The 19,613-nt window shown below is 43.7% G+C and overlaps 1 protein-coding gene across 3 annotated transcripts in view; it reads right to left on the bottom strand.

Annotated features, from left to right (window-relative positions):
• The window catches only part of WRN (WRN RecQ like helicase), a 234,382-nt gene that overhangs the window by 110,117 nt on the left and 104,652 nt on the right, over positions 1–19,613 (bottom strand). For 2 of the 3 annotated variants that reach the window (XM_069742199.1, XM_069742208.1), the window contains exons 19-21: positions 11,840–12,014; positions 9,851–10,032; positions 7,753–7,854 (exon numbers count right to left, since the gene is read on the bottom strand). In XM_069742199.1, the coding sequence (XP_069598300.1) occupies positions 7,753–7,854; positions 9,851–10,032; positions 11,840–12,014 (459 nt within the window). Of the gene's footprint in view, positions 1–3,599; positions 3,645–7,752; positions 7,855–9,850; positions 10,033–11,839; positions 12,015–19,613 lie in introns of all 3 variants that reach the window. The other variant, XM_069742190.1, reaches the window with a different exon arrangement.

Raw genomic sequence — 19,613 nt, 5'->3', positions numbered from 1 at the left:
ATATCCCTCACCTGTATGAAGCTGAAAGAATCCATAGTGCCCCACACCTTAATCCTTCTGTGCAACATTTGCTCATCAGCATGGAGAGCTGGAGAGAATGACTCGCTGCAACAAGACCGGGCCTCACAGTGAATTTTAGTGATCTCAATGAGATCACCGCTAGCACCATGAGAAAAAGTCTCACAGTACAGTGCTGAGCTCATTGAGGTCACCGCAGTTCAGAGGCCCGGTTGGGAACGCAGCCTCAGTAACCTGCTCAATGAGGTCACCAGTGGTGACTGATGCTGACCTCACAGCAGCACATTCTCCAGTGGTTTTCCCCCTGGATGGTTGCATCTTGGCACAGTTCAGGCACAGTCCAGGTTGAAAACTATTTATTGCAGCCATGGATTACGAGGTGGAACCATATGGACAGGTGGGGGATATGATTGTTTTTTATTTCTGCTTTGTAACAGGATACCAGGGCTTCAATGGAATGGGCGTTAAGAGAGTTAACTGTTTTAAAATAAAAAAGGAAAATTATGTGTCTTTTTATAAAAAAGGAAAATTATGTGTCTTTTTATTTGAAATAAAGGACTTTATTCTTGTTGTTTTTATTTACAATACAACTATAGGATGACTAATGGAAAGGCATCCTATACACGCCCCACCATTACTAACCCATGGGCTTGATATCACCGAACAATACAAAGGTGACATAAACCCCACTTGCCACCGCCACAGAGCAAGAGGGAAGAGCCGAGCAAAGTGCCTGAACTGGCACATATAGTAGATGCGCCTTTTCTGGGGTGGCTGCAGGCTGATATTGTTAGGCGGGGAAAGGGGAGAGTGGCAATATCCATAGCCACTAACCGGCTTGAAAATACCAGCCCCCAGCCATCTGCCTTAGCTTGGCTGGTTGTCAAAAAAGTAAGGGCACCCCACACCGTTTTTTTAAATAATTTAAAGAAATATTTTAAATAAATGGCCTTGGGGACCCCTCTATTCTTGATAACCAGCCTTGCTAAAGCTGACAGCTGAGGGTTGCAGCCCACAGCTGTTTGTTTTGCCCAGTTGGTTATGAATAATACAGGGGAACCCAGGCCAATTTTATTTATGGCGCAAGCTAGTGAATACTCCCATCAGCCTTTGCCTGCTCTCGCTGTTGTCAGCAACAGCTGGAGTCAGCTGATGGAAGTAGCAGTCCCTTCAGCTGACGCTTGTGACCAGATGGAATCTTTCAACTTCAGACAGGTGAGGGATATTGCTGTTCTTTATTTTATTTTACACTGATATGTTAGCAGATCCATTCACTTGAATGAGTCTAAGTGTGCAAGTGTCTAACGTACGTGTGGAAATTGTCACCACGCATACCGGAAACACTGACGTGTGAAAAAGCCCTAATGCTTAGGGGCATTGAAGCAGGCTGAAACTAAAGATCTGGCCAAATTCAGAGCAGCGCTTGCAAACTCTCTAGTAAAGAACTTGGAAGCATGGATTTAATGCCTAGGAAACTGTTCACCTCTAATAGAATACAGAGGTGGCCAGTAACCTAGGGAACGAGCAGTACACATAAGAGAATTAAGAATCGCTTTGTGCTTCAAAAACCACTTTGCAATTTTTATCTGTTTCATATTATGATGCACTGCTTTAAAAATAATATCCATCTGGGAACAATGGGAAAAGCCTCACGTAGATTTGAAGTGTAACTTACACACATTTCTGTGTTGTAAAGTTGGTAATAAATCTCTTGCAAAGTCTTTTAAGACATATCATTCCTTTCCCTAGTCGATGGTCACAACTTGACAGCAAGTAGTCCTGTTGGCCTTTCTCCTACACAGCAAATCTCAAAGCCTTGGCTAAGAGCATCAATCTGCACTTAGAAACTCTGATGGGAGTGCAACACTTTTTTTTTTTTTTTAATTCAAATAAATTTTTATTAAGAATAACAAGGCAATTAACATGTTACATTTACATTTTCAATATAGAGTATTTCCCCCCCCTCCCCCTTCAAACAGCCCCCTTCGATCCCAAAGCCCCCCACCCCCACCCCACAAAGCAGCTCATCTTGTTAATTACTACCATCATTAAAACAATAGAGTATCTAATCCCTCAACCATTCGTATAAGCCACACTTCACATTACTATCCCATAGTAATCCATGGAGACCACATTTTATTGAACGTTTCAGTTTTCCCTTTCTTCTTATAAATCCCTTTTTCTAGTGTCAGGCCCTGTTTCACATACTGGAGGAACTCTCCTCTTGACGGCGGCTCTTCCCTAATCCAGTTTCTAGCTATCACCTTCCTAGCCATATACAACAATCTGGCTATAGCTATCTTTAGGTGTTTATCCACTCCAATCTCATCCACGCATCCCAACAAACAGACAACTGGATCCCTTGGCACCGTGCATCCATACGCACCTTCCATACGACTCAAAACTACCACCCAGAAGGCAGCCAACCTCGGACATGTCCACATCATATGGAAAATGTCTGCATCCGTAGACTTACACCTCGGACATTCAGAGTCATTACGCAATCCTGCCTTATATAGCACCATCGGAGACCTATAAACTCTGTGTATCACATAGAGCTGTGACAGTCTATACGGTTCACTCAGCGACAGTCTTGGGATCCATTCCAACACCGACTCCCAAGTCTCGTTATCTATTGGGCCCAAATCCCTTTCCCATTTAGCTCTTGCCATTATTGGAAACCCCAATAGAAAAGTGTGCAACAGATCCCTGTACAGAGTGGATATGACTCCTCCAGTCGTCCCATCATTACACACATACTCCAGTACTATATCCCTTTGAATCCTAATACCTCCGTTCCTACCCTGAGCTCCAAAGGCATGCCTCATCCGCAAATATTGATACTCCCCTGCAGACCCAAGACCAAATTCCGCCTGCAATTGGGAAAATGATTTCAGTTCACCTTGTTCAATTATTTGATACACATACTGAATCCCTTTGCCCAACCACTCTATCAGTACCCCCAATGCCTCAAATTCTTTCAGATTGTTATTATGCCATAGCGGCGAGTATCTAGTCAAGTCCGTGATCCCACGTATGTGCCTCAATCTACTCCACAGCTTGCGTATCAACAGCAAAGTCGGATATAGCTTCCCCAAACTCTCCAAGGATCCATCCTCCAAACATTGCACCACTGGCCTTTTTGTCACCACCTCCATCAACCGCTGTACTGCCCCAGATGACCCCTCATGCGCCCAGCCCCTTAAATGCTGACTCTGGGCTGCAAGAAAGTACAACTCAGGGTTAGGCAATGCCAGACCCCCATCATCCTTGGGTCGCTGAAGTGTCTCCAGTTTGATACGCGGATGCTGCCTCCCCCAAATCAGATTCCTAAACAGAGAGTTGATCTGTCTAAATTTCCCACGTGGTATCCAAACCGGCGAATTGTGAAGAATATACAGTATTTTCGGCATCAGAATCATTTTGATAAGATTCACCCTGCCTACCACAGACAAATGTAGCTTAAGCCATGCATCCGCTTTTGCCTTGAGGGCACCCAAGATTGGAGTCAGATTCTCATGTATATAGTCAGTGACCGGCATAGATACCCATATTCCCAGGTACTTAAATTTACTCGTCACCTCCAGTCGCCCGTCCTCCAATGGCTCACCATCCACATCGTCCACCTTAAACAAGATAGGATAAATTGGAGTAAGTCTAAGTCCCGACACTGATCCGAATCGTTCAATAATCCCAATGGCTCCCTCCAAGGATGCAACCGGGTCAGCCAGAAACAACAAAATATCATCCGCATACAACGCCACCCTTTCTTCAATCACCCCATATTTAAACCCCGTCATCTCATCAGACTGTTGAAGCGTAGCGGCCAGTGGTTCCACCGCCAGAGCAAACAAAAGGGGGGAAAGCGGACACCCCTGTCTCGTCCCTCTAGCCAATTGTATGGTCCGTGACAACTCCCCGTTTACCCTAACCCTGGCCATCGGCATCGAGTACATTAATTGAATCCATGATATGAACTGCGGTCCAAACCCCATTCTTCGCAACACCTGCCAGAGATACCCCCACTCCACACTATCGAACGCCTTGTGAGCGTCTAAAGATGCAATAACTCTCTGGCCACAGTTATCGGCTTTGAGTTGCAAGTTCATATACAGCCTTCGTAGATTAATCGCAGTTGACCTATCAGGCATAAAGCCAGACTGGTCTGAGTGTATCAGGCCAGAAATAACACTTGTCAACCTCATCGCCAACACCTTAGCCAGGAGTTTAACGTCGATAGTAAGCAAAGAAATTGGCCGATATGAATCCGGCTGTGTCGGGTCTTTCCCCTCCTTTAGAATCACCACTATTGTGGCCTCCCGCATAGATGCCGGTAGCCTTCCACCATTCGTAGCCTCTTCCAAGACCGCCTTCAATTTAGGGATCAACACTTCCCCCAAGCTTTTATAAATTTCGGCAGGAAATCCGTCTACGCCAGGCGCCTTCCCATTAGCCATCGACTGCAATGCCCGTCCCAGTTCCTCCTCCGTAATGGGAGCCTCCAAATCCTCCCTAGCTGTGTCACTCAGCCTCGGGAGCTCCAACTTCTCAAGGAACGCCACCGTGTCCTCCATTGACCCATCTACCCGAGAGGAGTATAAGTCTGCGTAAAAATCTGCAAAAGTCTCCAAAATCTCTGAAGTCTCAGAAACAGCAACACCACTCCCAGTCACCAAAGAGTGAACAAAGGAAGTATTTCTCTGGGCAGATGCCACCAGCGACAGCAAATGACCCACTGATTCACCCTCCTGGTAATAGGCCAAATTCATGAATTCCCTCTTCCTTTCAGCCTTACTCAGCAAGACCGCCTCTAGCTGGCTTTGAGCTGCCTTTAACCTCCTCCCAGCCTCCAAAGTACCCATTATTACCATCTCATCTTCAGCCACCCTCAGCCCATCTATCGCCAACCTCTCTGCCTCTCTCGATTTCCGCTTACACCTGCTAATATCCCTAAACAACAGCCCTCTCAAGTACGCTTTCATGGCTTCCCACACAGTAAGCACATCTACGCTACCCTCATTTATCTCAAAAAATTCCACCAATTCCTTCTTAATCTTCTCCAAGTCTATACTGTGTAGCCAATTAGGGTGAATTTTCCACTCCCTTCTGCTCCCGTTCCGTGTCCCCACTGATCGAAATTCCACTTCAACTGGACTATGGTCTGAGAGAGCCCTAGGTAAATATCTCACGTCCCTTACCATCGTATCTAGTAATCGGTTACCCAGTGCCAGATCAATCCTAGACAGCGTACCATGAGCTGGTGAGTAGCATGAATACGCCCTTTCCCCGATATGCCTAACTCTCCATAAATCAACCATGCCCACTTCCCCGACATAAGTCCCAAACGTAGTGGTATGTCCCGCCGTCCTATTCTGGGGGTTTTTGTTCTTATCCCAAAAGTCATCACATATATTCTTAAGGTCGCCGATAATTAGTAATGGTAACGGTCCCCAGCGCTCTACCCTCTCCAGCACCTCTCTTATCTTCTTGCTTGAGTATGGGGGCGGAATATACATTGCCACTATACACATCAATACTCCATTCATTTTACATTTCACCACCACATACTGACCATCGACATCCTCTTTTACCATTACCTCCTCATACTGCACCCCCGCAGGTATTAACACAGACACACCCCTAGAATACGTCGAGAAAGTAGAATGATATGCCCTCTGTATCCAGCGCCTATTCAATATGTTCACCCTCTCCCGCACTAAATGTGTCTCTAACAAACATATCATTGAGACCTTCTGTTCTCGGACATACTGCAGACTTGCCGCCCGCCGTGTTTTATCTGCCAGACCTCTCACATTCCAACTCAATATTTTAATACAATCTCCCATCATGTGGCTCATCATTTCTTAAAGTATCCAATTTCCCAAGTATGAGCTGCCCCAACCCTCCCACCCCCCCTGCCCCCTCCCAACTTGCCCTCCTAACCCCCCCAATATAACGCATTCTTCCTCTCATCAAGAGTGGGGCTCCACTGCCCACTGCGAACACTCTCCCTTACTTAACCCTCTCCATTCGCGTCCCGCTGCCATAGCAATCACAATTTCCCCCCCAACTTTCACTTTATTGTATCTTAACATTTCAACTTATATTAACATATAGAAAAAGTACCAAACCAGTTCACAGTACCCAGCATAACCCTCCTCCCCCGTACTTAGTAGTTGGTACTGTCCCCTCCGGCCATTCCTTCAATATGGCCCAGCAAAACCCCCAACAGTTGCTCAACTCTTTAACCATTGCTAACGAGCGCAGAACTCTCCTCCATCGACAGAGAAAACAAATCCCAACTGGATCTCGCCGAAATGTCAGTCGCCCATTCCCTTAAGTTTTTTCTCATGAGTATCAAGCCACTGGGTAGCGTCCTCCGGTGTCAGGAAGAAATGTGTCTTATTAAAAGCCACGAGTCTCAGCTTGGCGGGAAACATCACTGAGTACTGCACTCCCAGCTCCCTCAGTCGCCGCTTGACTCCAGTAAACTTCATCCGCTGCTTCTGAACTGCAGCGGAATAATCCGGATAAATGGCAATTCTCTGACCTCCAGCCGTCAGATCCTCCATCTCTCTAGCCTTTCTAAGGATAATGTCTCTGTCTCTGTAATTGAGTATTTTAGCAAGCATGGTACGGGGATTTGCTCCTGGGGCAGGGGGCTGCGGCGGGACCCTATGAGCCCGTTCAACAGCAAAGACTTTTGTCAACACTGTGCTCCCAATCTTCTCCAGCAGCCAGTTCTCCACAAACTCAGTGGGATTTCTCCCCTCAGTCTTTTCAGGCAGCCCCACTATACGTGTATTATTTCTTCTGGATCTATTTTCCAGATCCTCATTTTTGGCAGCGAGCTCGGCTATTGCTTGGGCGAACTTCTTTTCAGCTTTTTGTAGCTTAACTATGTGATCTTCTGCCGTGCTCACCCTCTCCTCCACCACTCCTATACGTTTGTCCATTTTCTGCAGAGCCGCATTAATCTGTGCCGTGTCCCCTTTAACTTCCTGCATCTGCTGGGCCAAGGAGTTCAGGGATTGCTGACATGAAGAGATCAGTGTGATAACATCTCTAAGAGTCGGCTCCTCTCCCTGTGATATGGCTTCAGGTCCCCCACTAGCCCCAGCCATGCTGCCTCTCTCCTTCCTCCTCTGTACCTCATGCTGCTCGGCTGTGCTTGCTTCCTCCTCCTCCTGGTCAGCTCCAGATCCTGGTTCTGCCTCCTCAGCAGCCTCCACTCTGGCATACTGCTGCAGCTTTGCGGCCACCTCCATGCGCCGCTGACATGCGGCGTTCTCCTTCTCGGCGTCCTCCCTAGCATCGGAGCCATCTTGGCTGGCTCCTGCATCGCTGGTGCCAGCGTCTTTCTGCCGCCTCCTGGTCATCGCTGCCGACTCCGGACCTGCTGCTCTGCACTGCTGCACTCTCCGGACCTTCAGCCAGCCGGATTTAGGTGAGTTTACCCGAAAATCGGGGTTAAAGCAGGATTTTTGTCCTTATGGCAGCAGGAGCACTCTTCCCTGCTTCCACTCACATGGCCAGCTAGGACACGCCCGGGAGTGCAACACTTAACATATTAAATTTATTAACACTAGTTATTTCCCTATTTAGCATTCACAAAGACAGTGAATAGAAAGAGCACATCAATGCAATAATTCAATGCAAAACATGCTTGTTCTTCACATGAAACAATTACAAAGCAGTATATAAGTCAAATAACATTTTTTTTAAGTTTCATACTTCCGCCTGCAGCTACTTGAATTAAGGTATTTTTCCATCTTTGCTAACATTTTCAGTTTGTACTCGCGAAAACCTTCATTGTGTATTTCACTGAGCATGTGCCTAAAAAAAGGAAAAACAATATATTTGTACATTTCTAACACATTATTTATGCATACACTAATTCGTTATATACAGCTGAAACTAGAAGTTTACTTACACTATATAAAAAGACCCATATACATGTTTTCAATATCCGACATGAAATCAGAACAAACCTTTCCCGTTTTAGGTCAATTAGGATTACCATAATTATTAATATTTGCCAAATGCCAGAATAATGAGAGGGAGAGAATATTTTAAGGCATTTTTATTACTTACCGCAAAGTCAAAAGTTTACATACACTAAGATTACTAGGTCTTTAAACAACTCTGTACTGCCCATATGATGATGTCATGTGTTTGGAAGCGTCCGATAGTTTTTTTTTGCAACATCTGAGTTAGAGACACACCTGTGGATATATTTTAATGCACACCTGAAACACATTGCTTCATTCTTCAGCATCATGGGAAAGTCTAAAGAAATCAGCCAAGATATCAGGAAGACAGTTGTGGACTTGCAAAGTCTGGCTCATCCTTGGGTACAATACAAAGATGCCTGAAGGTGCCTCGTTCATCTGTACAATTATACGCAATCACAAACAAGATGGGAATGTCCAGCCCTCATACCACTCAGGAAGGAGACAGGTTCTGTGTCCCATAGATGAACATGCTTTTTTCTGACATGTGCATATCAACCCAAGTACAAAAGAAAAAGACCTTATGAAGATGCTGGTAAGATTGTGTCAATATTCACAGTTTAATGAATATTGTGTCAACATGGGCTGAAAGGCCACTCTTCCAGGAAGAATCCATTACTTCAAAAGAAACATAAAAAAGCCAGGTTGATGTTTGAAAATGCACACAGAAACAAAGACCTTCATTTTTGGAGACATGTTCTGTGGTCTGATGAAACTAAAATTGAACTTTTTGGGCAGAATGACCATCGTTACATTTGGAGGAAAAAGGGAGAAGCCCAAGAACAACATCCCAACTGTGAAACACGGGGGTGGCAGCATCATGTTGTGGGGTTGTTTTGCTGCAGGAGGGACTTCTGCACTTCACAAAATAGATGGCATCATGAGAAAACAAGATCATGTGGTGATACTGAAGCAGCATCTCAAGACATCAGCCAGGAAGTTAAAGTTTGGGTGTAAATGGGTCTTCCAAATAGACAATGACCCAAAGCATACTGCCAAAATTGTAACAAACTGGCTTAAGGATAACAAAGTCAATGTTTTGGAGCAGCCATCACAAAGCCCTGATCTCAGTCCTACTGAAAATTTATGGGCAAAGCTGGAAAGGCAAGTGCGAACAAGGCGACCTACAAACATGGATCAGTTAAACTAGTTTTATGAGGAGGAATGGGCCCAAATTCCGACCAATTATTGTGAGAAGCTTGTGGAAGGATATCTCAAACGTTTGACCCAAGTCATTCAGTGTAAGAGCAATGGTACCAAATACTAATGAAATGTATGAAAACGTTTTGAATTTTCAGTAATAAAAACGCCTTAAAACATTCTCTCTCTCTCATTATTCTGGCATTTGGCAAATATTAAGAATTATGGTCATCCTAATTGACTTAAAACGGGAAAGCTTTATTCAGATTTCATGTCAGATGTAGAGAAAAACATGCATATGTGTCTTTGTATATAGTGTATGTAAACTTCTAGTTTCAACTATTTAAGTAGCCTAAAAAACTGGATTATTACAGTAGTTCATATGTTAGCTCATGGAGATAGCAAATTCTGAACAGCAACATACAAAGACCCCAGAGTTCCATATTAAAGAGCCATAGGCATGCCAAAATGCAGCCGCATCAGATCTCCATGGGGAATTTTATTATAATTGCTTACAATTGAGATATTCTATGTAATGTAGCATGCAATAGAACACAGCACACTCTTTTCTGTCACGAAATGAGACATTTTTTATGCTCAGAAATTTGTTATGATCACTAGTCAGGCTATTACGGTAATTCTAGTACACCACTACCTGCGGTATCATGAATTCTACTTACCTGTTAAACTTCATATCCGTGGGAGCCCATAAAACATGACAACTACTAGGGAGACCATCTCTACCGGCTCTACCAATTTCTTGATAGTAGGATTCCATTTCTTTAGGAGCTCCATAGTGGATTACTTTACGGATGTCTGGTTTATTGATACCCATGCCAAATGCAACAGTCGCCACAACACACTAGAAAGTGCAGAGCACACTGGTCAATTATTACTCAACAAGATGTACCTTGGTTTCGGAAAACAAATTGCCATACTCTCAATGCATTTAATAGGTCATTTTACAGTGGTCCCCTAAGGTTTTATAGTGCCACGTTATAATATATTCAACATAAAAATGGTCTTTCCTGGGCCACATTCTGGTAGGTAGTCTGTATCACCTCTCTAACAAGTACTGTACGGCCGGCTCTGGGCTACGATGAGTGGATACATAGTATTCTCTCAATACACCGCACTGTACACGATTCATCACATTTACCCTCAGCTCAGACTGTTATGTGGATAGACTTATTATATCTGTATTAGTTGTTTCTGTTTCTTTCACATTCATTCTTATTTTGGGTGACATTGAAGTTTTGGAAATAATTACTAGTTCTCCATAGAGTCTTGGTCTCATGTTAGAATATCTTCAATATACAATAGTTGTCCCAGCAGAACTGGAGTAGAAAAAAAAATTAACTCCACCCCAATCTAATCTCCATCCTACTCATTATTCCTCCAGATAAAACTAACTTTTAAAAGGGAACCTGTCGCCAGGTTTGGCTGATATGAGATACGGCCACCATCTTTAAGGCCTGATATAGAGTATTCTATAATGCTGTATATAAGCCCCCAATCTGACCTGGAAGAGAAGAAAAAGAGCTTTTATTATACTCACCTGTAGGGTGGTCCGGTCTGATGGGTGTCTATGTTCTTGGTTCGGCGCCTCTCATCTTCTTATGATTGTTGTCCTTCTTGTTTCGTGTGGATGACGCATCCATGGAATCAAGCTCCTGTGCAGGAATACTTCTCTGCTCTGAGGGCAGAACACAGTACTGCAGTGCGCAGGCACCAGGAAAGGTCAAAGAGCCTTGGCGCATGCCCACTGCAGTACTTTGCTTGTAAGAAGATGGGAGGGGGTTGACCAATAACAGACACCCCTTGGACTGGACGGCTCCACATACGAGTATAATAAAAGTTATTTTTTTTCTCTTACAGGTCGAGTTGGGGGCAGATATACAGCACTATAGAATGCTGAATATTGGCCTAAAATGTGGTGGCCATACCTCATATTGGCCAAACCTGGTGACAGGTTCGCATTAAATGTTCCTCACCAGTTTCTGGACACAAACTTGACTTCAAAAACTGCACAACTCATTGACAACTCAATGAATGAAAAAAGTGTTTTATTGCAAGGTCCAGAGAAAATCTGGGGCACAATTTTACATTTAATGAGGTACTTGCTGCAGTTTTAATAAAATAACTTTTACCTGATGCACATCTGTCAGTTCTCTAAATGCTGAGCTCCGTATAACCCCGCCCACAGCACTGATTGGCAGAGTTCTGTTTACACTGTGCATAGGCAGAAAGCTTCCAATCAGAGGTGGGGGAGTGGTTATACAGAACTCACGAACATGGATTGTTGTGGGTAATGGCAGTTCCTATAATAGTCCTAGGCTCCAGATGGCTACTATTAGGAGTTCAAGATGCCCAAACAATGTCATTAGTTTGTAGTCCTGTTACTCATCACACCACACCACTTGCGTTCCTATCCGGCAAGGATATGTAGGGTGTGATGACTCATTATGATGATTATTGTGACTTTCATAAGTCGAACACACCATTCTAACATTTGTCATCTATACTGTGAATTCAATATAAATCAGTGGAAGAATTACGGTAATTAAGGTTTTCTATGTACATGAATGAACCAAAGCTCAACTAGAATACAGCAGCATGTCTGACTCTTGTATAACATTGCAATTCAAAGAAGAATGCCACAACTGTACCTGTATTTCATCTCGCATAAAGCGATGATGTACGTCTCTTCTAGCCTTGATCCCCATACCAGCGTGATAAGTATCACACAAAATGCCCAGCTTCAATAATTCTGCAGTGACCTGTTCTGACGTTTTTCTCGAGGGGCAATAGACAATAGCAGCACCTTCAAATTCCCAGCCAGACCTATGAGCAGAAATAAAAGGTTTAAAATGGTATCCCTGATTTCTACAACCAAGATAAATATCGACAAGTTTTCATGCTTTTCTGTTTAACCCAAAAAAAGACGCTGCTGAGTGAACACACTCTATCAGAAAACGCTCAAAAGAATGAACATTAACAGATAAAAATGAATTGCTGTTCATGTGCTCAGGCTTTTGAATGTCTGTTGACCGTTTCTGGAAATGAAAGCTGCCGAAAAAAAAGGTTAAAAGAAGATACATGTTCATTTTTCTAACATTTTCTGCTTGGAAGTTGCCCAGTACTTTACAAAGCAAGTGAATGGGAAAGCTCAACATAACGTCAGGAAAACACCCAGACACCTTTGGAGTATTTGTCATGATTAAATGCTTCAATCTTAATATCATCTCTTCTAATTGGACCTTAGCAGATAAAACCCCGATTATAAAACTGTGGAAGATCACATAAAATGTACCGCTGATTACAGAAGGACACTTCCATACCTTCTTGCATGCTTAGAATTCAAATTATGTATTAGGAAAACATGGTTCCTTTCTTCTAGAAACAGAGCCATCTGTGTGTGCATTGTGTCTGGTACTAAAAACTTAGCCCCACTGAAGTGAATGTGGTAAGGCTTAAATGTCAAAAATTAAAAAAGCAGCTTAGTTTTACCAATTATGTACAACCCGTTTCATTACACTGTGTGCACAGTTATTAGTCAAGTGAGTATTTTGACCATATCGTCATACTTTTGCAGATTTTCCAACTCTGGTGCTGTAGAAACTTGAACACTTATTGAATTAAGCATATCAGGTGATATTCAATACAATTCGTACACAGGGCAAGACAGTGAAGCTGGCGCTGATTGGGCACCACATGTCATACAACCACACAAAAGCCCCGAGACGGCGAGTGTCGACACAAGTGGAACAGCTGCAGCACGGGAGGGGAGTATAAGCTTTTTTATTTTATCAGGGCCAAACATTTACATCAAGAAGGGGTTGTCCTAGTAGTAGACAACCCCTTTAAGGCTCATGCATATCATATGCAGGTTCTAAGTCACATTGACTGTATAAACTGCATGTATACTTTGGGGCCCACTGTATATACATAGAGCTACTAATATAAAATATCAATAGATAAAAATAATATACGGTAAGTGAAGTTTCAACTTTAAAAGGTTAAATATCAAAAAAAAAATAACACAGAAAGGTAACAGTTAATGGGAAAAAGTTTGTAAAACTAGATTGGATGTGGGACTTTAAGACTGCATGAAACCATCCGTGTATAGAAATTATGCCAATTACCACCCTATGACTCATTTTGCTCCTAATGATATGTTTGGTAAAATGATCCGGTTACATGAAGGAGGCCCTCAGAGAAATTATTGACATTAAATTTGTGTTTGGACCTCAAGCTCTACCCATCTGTGACAACATCTGTGTGTTTTTCTACCTTGGGTGAAATTTGATAGATGTCTGAGGAAAATAGGCTAAGTCGCCTTTGGGCAATTCTGTCTCTGTGCATCAGCTGCAATTCAGATAGCAAGCTCCTCAGAAGAAAGCGTAGAAAAGGGATGTTATTGTGATGACAGCAATGACTCTTCAGCCATGGATATTTTGAGAAAATTTTATTAAGGAAACCGTGATCACCAACACAATACATCATAACTCACAAGCGATCGGTTGTCTGCTTAGAATCAAGTTGAAAATAAACAAGTTAAAAATGAACAGAATGGGTTCTATTTAGGAAAAACAAACACCAAAAGGCAAGCAGAAATATATATATATTTTTTAACTTTGGTAAATTATTTTATTTTTTGTGCTCTACTCACATCCAGAAGTGATCACGCTTGGTGACGTCTACTGATACCTGCTGGAATGCATGAGCGATTGATAGAAGTAGACTAAGTGACCCACAGGCTCAGGCTGAGCGGAGCAGGACCCTTTACAGATAACCTCTGATGCATCTTTTTTACACTTTACTTTATGTAAGTTATTTTCCAGTGCTGAGCATCACTGTAGTGTATGGGAAAGTGTTTTCTGATGAGTAGTGGTCCTATTTCTCAGGATTTGCTAATCTTCCCAAACATTTACTGGGAGAGTCAAAAAGGCTTTCAAACACATTATATGGTCAGTCAGTACTGTCAACATCAACGAGTTAACAGAACTGCGCTGCTCAATGGCTGGTGCTACACGGCGACATTTGTCATACGACAGAAATTCTCAGAAAAGTTGTGCAACAAAAACCTCTGTGCAACTTGCTTTCATGTGACTATTTTAGAGCTCGGATTTTGCTGTAAAATAAAACAGCCAAGCTGAGACAAGTGCCATGTCGCTTACAACTTGCACTGAAGTCTATAGCAAGTGAGAAGCTCATGACCAGCAACAGAAAATCCAACTTATTTGGAAACATTTGCAATTCTGTGTCGCAGTTGTCACTGGTCGTAATGTGACACCATGGGAAATCATTAGATGCGTGACAATCATTGCACTAACCTAAATGTAACAAAGTGGACAAAGACACGCAGGGATGTTAAACTCAAGGACACAGAGGGCCAAAATTAAAAACTTAGTAGGCGCTATGTGCACGGAGATGTATGGGAGTACAAGGCGAGTGTGTGATGATGTAGTGCGAAGAGGAGGGAACTTCCATCTCAGGTGAATGCCTGTTAGGAAGTGCTTTATTGTTGCAACGTGCATTACAACGGGGCGTGCTGTAAGAGCCTTGCTGTAACCAGGAAGCATGCCGGACTGGAAACTTGGGATTTGTAGAATTAGTGGTGCATGCGCGGTCTACTGGCGGGCAAGCTCTAGCAGACAGCATCACCATCAAACTCCTTTCTCAGTTCTCCCAGCCACCCACAGCATCTTAAGGGCCATCCCCTTCCGTGCCATACCGGATCTCTTCGCCTATCTACTATAGTCCATTCTGGGAAACTCTCCTTATTCCTTCTAATCCAGCTCCGTGTGTTTACCTTTATCTTCTTTTAAGTGAGGTTTGACAAAGACCCATCACGGGGTCGAAACGATACCTACTTTATACCCACTATGGAGACCTTCTCCACTTTTTGCCTAAACATTGTGGTGACCTGAATAAACTTTTGTTCTTGCTATGCATCTAAAAATTCAAAACTTGAGTGCGGCTGTTTTCTTCAATTTATGACTTTCGATTGGATTATCCACGCTCAGCCAGCACCTATCTAACTATATATGGAGTGCACGCCATTTTTTTGTTTAGGACAAGCTCTAGTAGACATTCGGTAACTATATCTTCTTTAATAATATGAGCTCAAAGAAGTACTCCATCTCCACCTTGCTGGTAACTTAGTCAAAGTGGATGTCTTTGTCCATAACTGATTCAGCCATTTGGTTCAAGTCAAGAGCCACTCATCTCATAAGTCAGAAAACCTTTAAAAATATGTCTCCAAATAGGTCTTTTCCCAGTCTTCCTGTTTCTGTGTCTTGTTCAGTGGTGGCCGGATTTCAGCCTCCTTGGCCATGTCTCTGAGATTTTCAGCAACAAGTTTGCTGAGGTGTGCTTACCCCAAAGGGACAACTGCATGGATGAGTCCTTAATAAATTTCAAGGGGAGGCTCAAATTACGACAATACCTGCCCAGTAAGGGTGAAATTTAAGTCTACAAACTGTGTGAGAGTACCTCAGGGCACACCCACAATTTAGGGTTTATGAAGAGGACACCCAGATTTAACTCCCTGAATGCCCTCCTGTCCTGATAGGGAGTGGGAACATTGTGTGGGATTTGGTAGACGAAATCGCCTCTATGTAGATAACTTACACATTCCACCTTTAAAGTCCCTCTCTAAAAGAGGTACTGCAGCATGCAGTATGGTCCTCAAAAATCAGAGGCCTCCCTAGGATGCTAATTGGGCAGCTGCTCTGAAAGGGTAGAGCAGAGCCCAATGTAGCCACAACATGCTGGTGGTCAAGTACAAGGACAAGAGGGATGTCCTTTTCTTGTCCACCATACATGGTGATGGCAGCACCCCTACCGCTGTACGAGGTACTTCCAACACAGGTCTACAAACCAAAATGGGGACTGGGGTGCAACAACATCATGGGGGGGAGTAGATCTCTCTGATGAGCTCCTCCAGCCATACAGTGCCATGAGAAAAGCCAACTTGTGGTACGAAAAGCTGACCATGCCCATCATACAGATGGCAATGTTTAACGATGTGTAGGCCAAAGCAGGACCTTCCATCAGTTCCAAGGAAGTACTAATCAAGGCCCTAATATTTCACAATTAGGAAGGAGCAGGCCATGGTTAACAGAAGGTGCACGTGTTGTAACAGGGCAACATTTCTCCAGTGAGGTCCCTCAAACTGAAAAGAGAGGAAGGTCACCAAAAAGCTGCAAACTGTGTTACAAAAGGGGGATATGAAAGGACACCACTTATCAGTGTGACACCTGCACTGACAAACCTGGTCTGTGTATGAAATACTGTTTCAGAGTCGAGCACTCATCAACAGACTAATAAATTTATTTCTGACTTACACGACTCACATATGCCAACCTGATGCACACTAAACAACTCATATGCCACATAAAAAAACTAACATACCAGGAAAATACTAGATCAATTCCAATATAGGGCCCACTAATGGGGGGTTTCCACTATTTAGGAACATCAGGGGCTCACCAAAAGCGACATGACGCACGCAGACCTTTCCATCAAAGTCTGCATTCCAAATGTCGCTCCTTCCTTTCCAAGCCTTGCCGTGTGCCCAAATAGTAATTTTCAAACACAATTGGGGTATCCCCGTTAGCAGGAGAAATTGAAAAAAAAATTTGGGGGTCCATTAAATTCTATTACACTTGTGAAAATAAAAAAATGGGGGCTAAAAGAATATTTTTCTAGAAAAAAAATGTGATTTTTTTTAATTTTCACGTCTCCATGTTATAAAGTTCTGTTATAATAGATGAATGTGGATAAAATCTGCGCTGCTGCGACAAATGATTGATCCACATATAGTTATAGGATGTTCGGGTGGTTTTCACAGAAAGATTTCTGTGGAAACTTCCTGAAGAAGAAGCCATGAGCTTCGAAACGCGTTGAATAAACCACCCGAACATCCTATAACTATATCTGGATCCATCATTTGTCGCAGCAGCGTGGATTTTATCTACATTCATCTATTATAACGGTTCTGAGTGGTCGCAGCGCCGACCTGTGGATCTGCTGCAGCTGACAACTACACGCTTTTACTGTGTACCACCAGGTGAGCAGTTCTCTCATAATTGATTGGAAACAATCCTGGGGATAAGACCCTATTTGCGCTTTTTTTGCCTCCTACCTTTCTATACTAGCGTTATAAAGTTCTGTGACGCTACTGGGGGTTTCAAGAGGCTTAACACACATCTAGTTAAGCTCCTTGAGGGATCTAGTTTCCAAAAAAGGGTCAATTTTAGGCTAGGGTCACATTGCGTTAGTGCAATCCGTTTAGCGCTAGCGGATTGCGCTAACGCAATGTTTTTAATGGGGCCGCGGTTAGGGGTCGCGTTAACGTCCCCGCTCTCGCAGATCCCCGCAAGCAGCGTCCGCGGCGCGCCAGAAAACACCGGCGCGTCGCTAGCGCGTGCCGAACATGGCACGCGCTACTGAAGCGCGTTCCCATTGCCGTGAATGGGCGCGCTAACGGACGCGCTGCACGACGTTAATTTCGCCGTGCAACGCTGTCCGTTAGCGCGTTCCCATTAACGCAATGGGAACCTAGCCTTAGGGGATTATATGACAGAAAATACCCAAAAGTGACACCATTCTAAAAAATGCGCCCCTCAAGGTGCTCCAAACCACATTCAAGAGGTTTATTAACCTTCCAGGTTTTTCACAGGAACTGAAGCAATGTGGAAGGAAAAAATGAACATTTCACTTTTTTTCACAAAGTTTTTACTTTAGACCCTTTTTTTTATTTTCTCACTAATAACAGCTAGTGATGAGCGAACTTGCTCGGATAAAGTGTGATCTGAGTATGCTCGGGTGCTAATTGATTCGACTTCTGCGTGCTTGAAAAATGTGATGTGCTCCCTAAAAAAAATAGTTTTGTAAATTTTGTTGTGAAAATTACGAATCGCTAGTCAACTTTTAACCCTTCTAACTTCCTAACAAAAAAAGTTTCAAAATTTGTGCTGCTGTAAAGTAGACATGTAGGAAATAGTTTTTGTTAACTATTTTGTGTGACATAACTCTCTGATTAACTTCTATTTGAGCATCACTAGTAACAGGAGAAAGTGAACCCCCTCAAAGTCACTTCAAATGCGATGTGGTCCCTAAAAAAAGGTTTTGTAAATTTTGTTGGAAAAATGAGAAAATCGCTGATCAACTTTTAGCCCTTTTATCTTCCTAACAAAAAACAAAGTTTCAAAAATTGTGCTGATGTTAAGTAGACATGTGGGAAATCTTATTTATTAGCTATTTTGTGTGACATAACTCTCTGATTTAAAGGGACTCTGTCACCACATTTGACCTATCTAAACCATTAATATGGTCTATCTCTCCCCCCCCATCCCCCCTCCCCCCAAGGGGCTCTCTCTCCAACAGCCTCCACTGCCTTCTTATCTGTGATTCTTATCTGTGATTGCTAGCCCTTGACAGATCAGTGACTCTTAAAGGCCCCTTCACATTTAGCGACGCTGCAGCGATACCGACAACGATCCGGATCGCTGCAGCGTCGCTGTTTGGTCGCTGGAGAGCTGTCACACAGACCGCTCTCCAGCGACCAACGATGCCGGTAACGAGGGTAAACATCGGGTAACTAAGCGCAGGGCCGCGCTTAGTAACCCGATGTTTACCCTGGTTACCATGCTAAAAGTAAAAAAAAACAAACACTAGATACTTACCTACCGCTGTCTGTCCTCCAGCGCTGCGCTCTGCTTCTCTGCTCTCCTCCTGTACTGTCTGGGAGCCGGAAAGCAAAGCGGTGACGTCACCGCTCTGCTTTCCGGCTCACAGCCAGTACAGGAGGAGTGCAGAGCGCAGCGCTGGAGGACAGACAGCGGTAGGTAAGTATGTAGTGTTTGGTTTTTTTTACTTTTAGCATGGTAACCAGGGTAAACATCGGGTTACTAAGCGCGGCCCTGCGCTTAGTTACCCGATGTTTACCCTGGTTACCAGTGAAGACATCGCTGGATCGGTGTCACACACGCCGATCCAGCGATGTCTCCAGGGAGTCCAGCGACGAAATAAAGTTCTGGACTTTATTCAGCGACCAACGATCTCCCAGCAGGGGCCTGATCGTTGGTCGCTGTCACACATAACGATTTCATTAACGATATCGTTGCTACGTCACAAATAGCAACGATATCGTTAACAATATCGTTATGTGTGAAGGTACCTTTAGGCCCCTTCACATTAAGCGACGCTGCAGCGATACCGACAACGATCCGGATCGCTGCAGCGTCGCTGTTTGGTCGCTGGAGAGCGGTCACACAGACCGCTCTCCAGCGACCAACGATGCCGGTAACCAGGGTAAACATCGGGTAACTAAGCGCAGGGCCGCGCTTAGTAACCTGATGTTTACCCTGGTTACCATGCTAAAAGTAAAAAAAAACAAACACTAGATACTTACCTACCGCTGTCTGTCCTCCA

This window comes from Ranitomeya imitator, chromosome 1 (assembly GCF_032444005.1).
Source record: "Ranitomeya imitator isolate aRanImi1 chromosome 1, aRanImi1.pri, whole genome shotgun sequence".
In the NCBI taxonomy this organism is placed as follows: Eukaryota; Metazoa; Chordata; class Amphibia; order Anura; family Dendrobatidae; genus Ranitomeya; species Ranitomeya imitator.
Note: the sequence above shows the minus strand (reverse complement) of the source record. Positions and strands in the feature narration are given on the sequence as shown.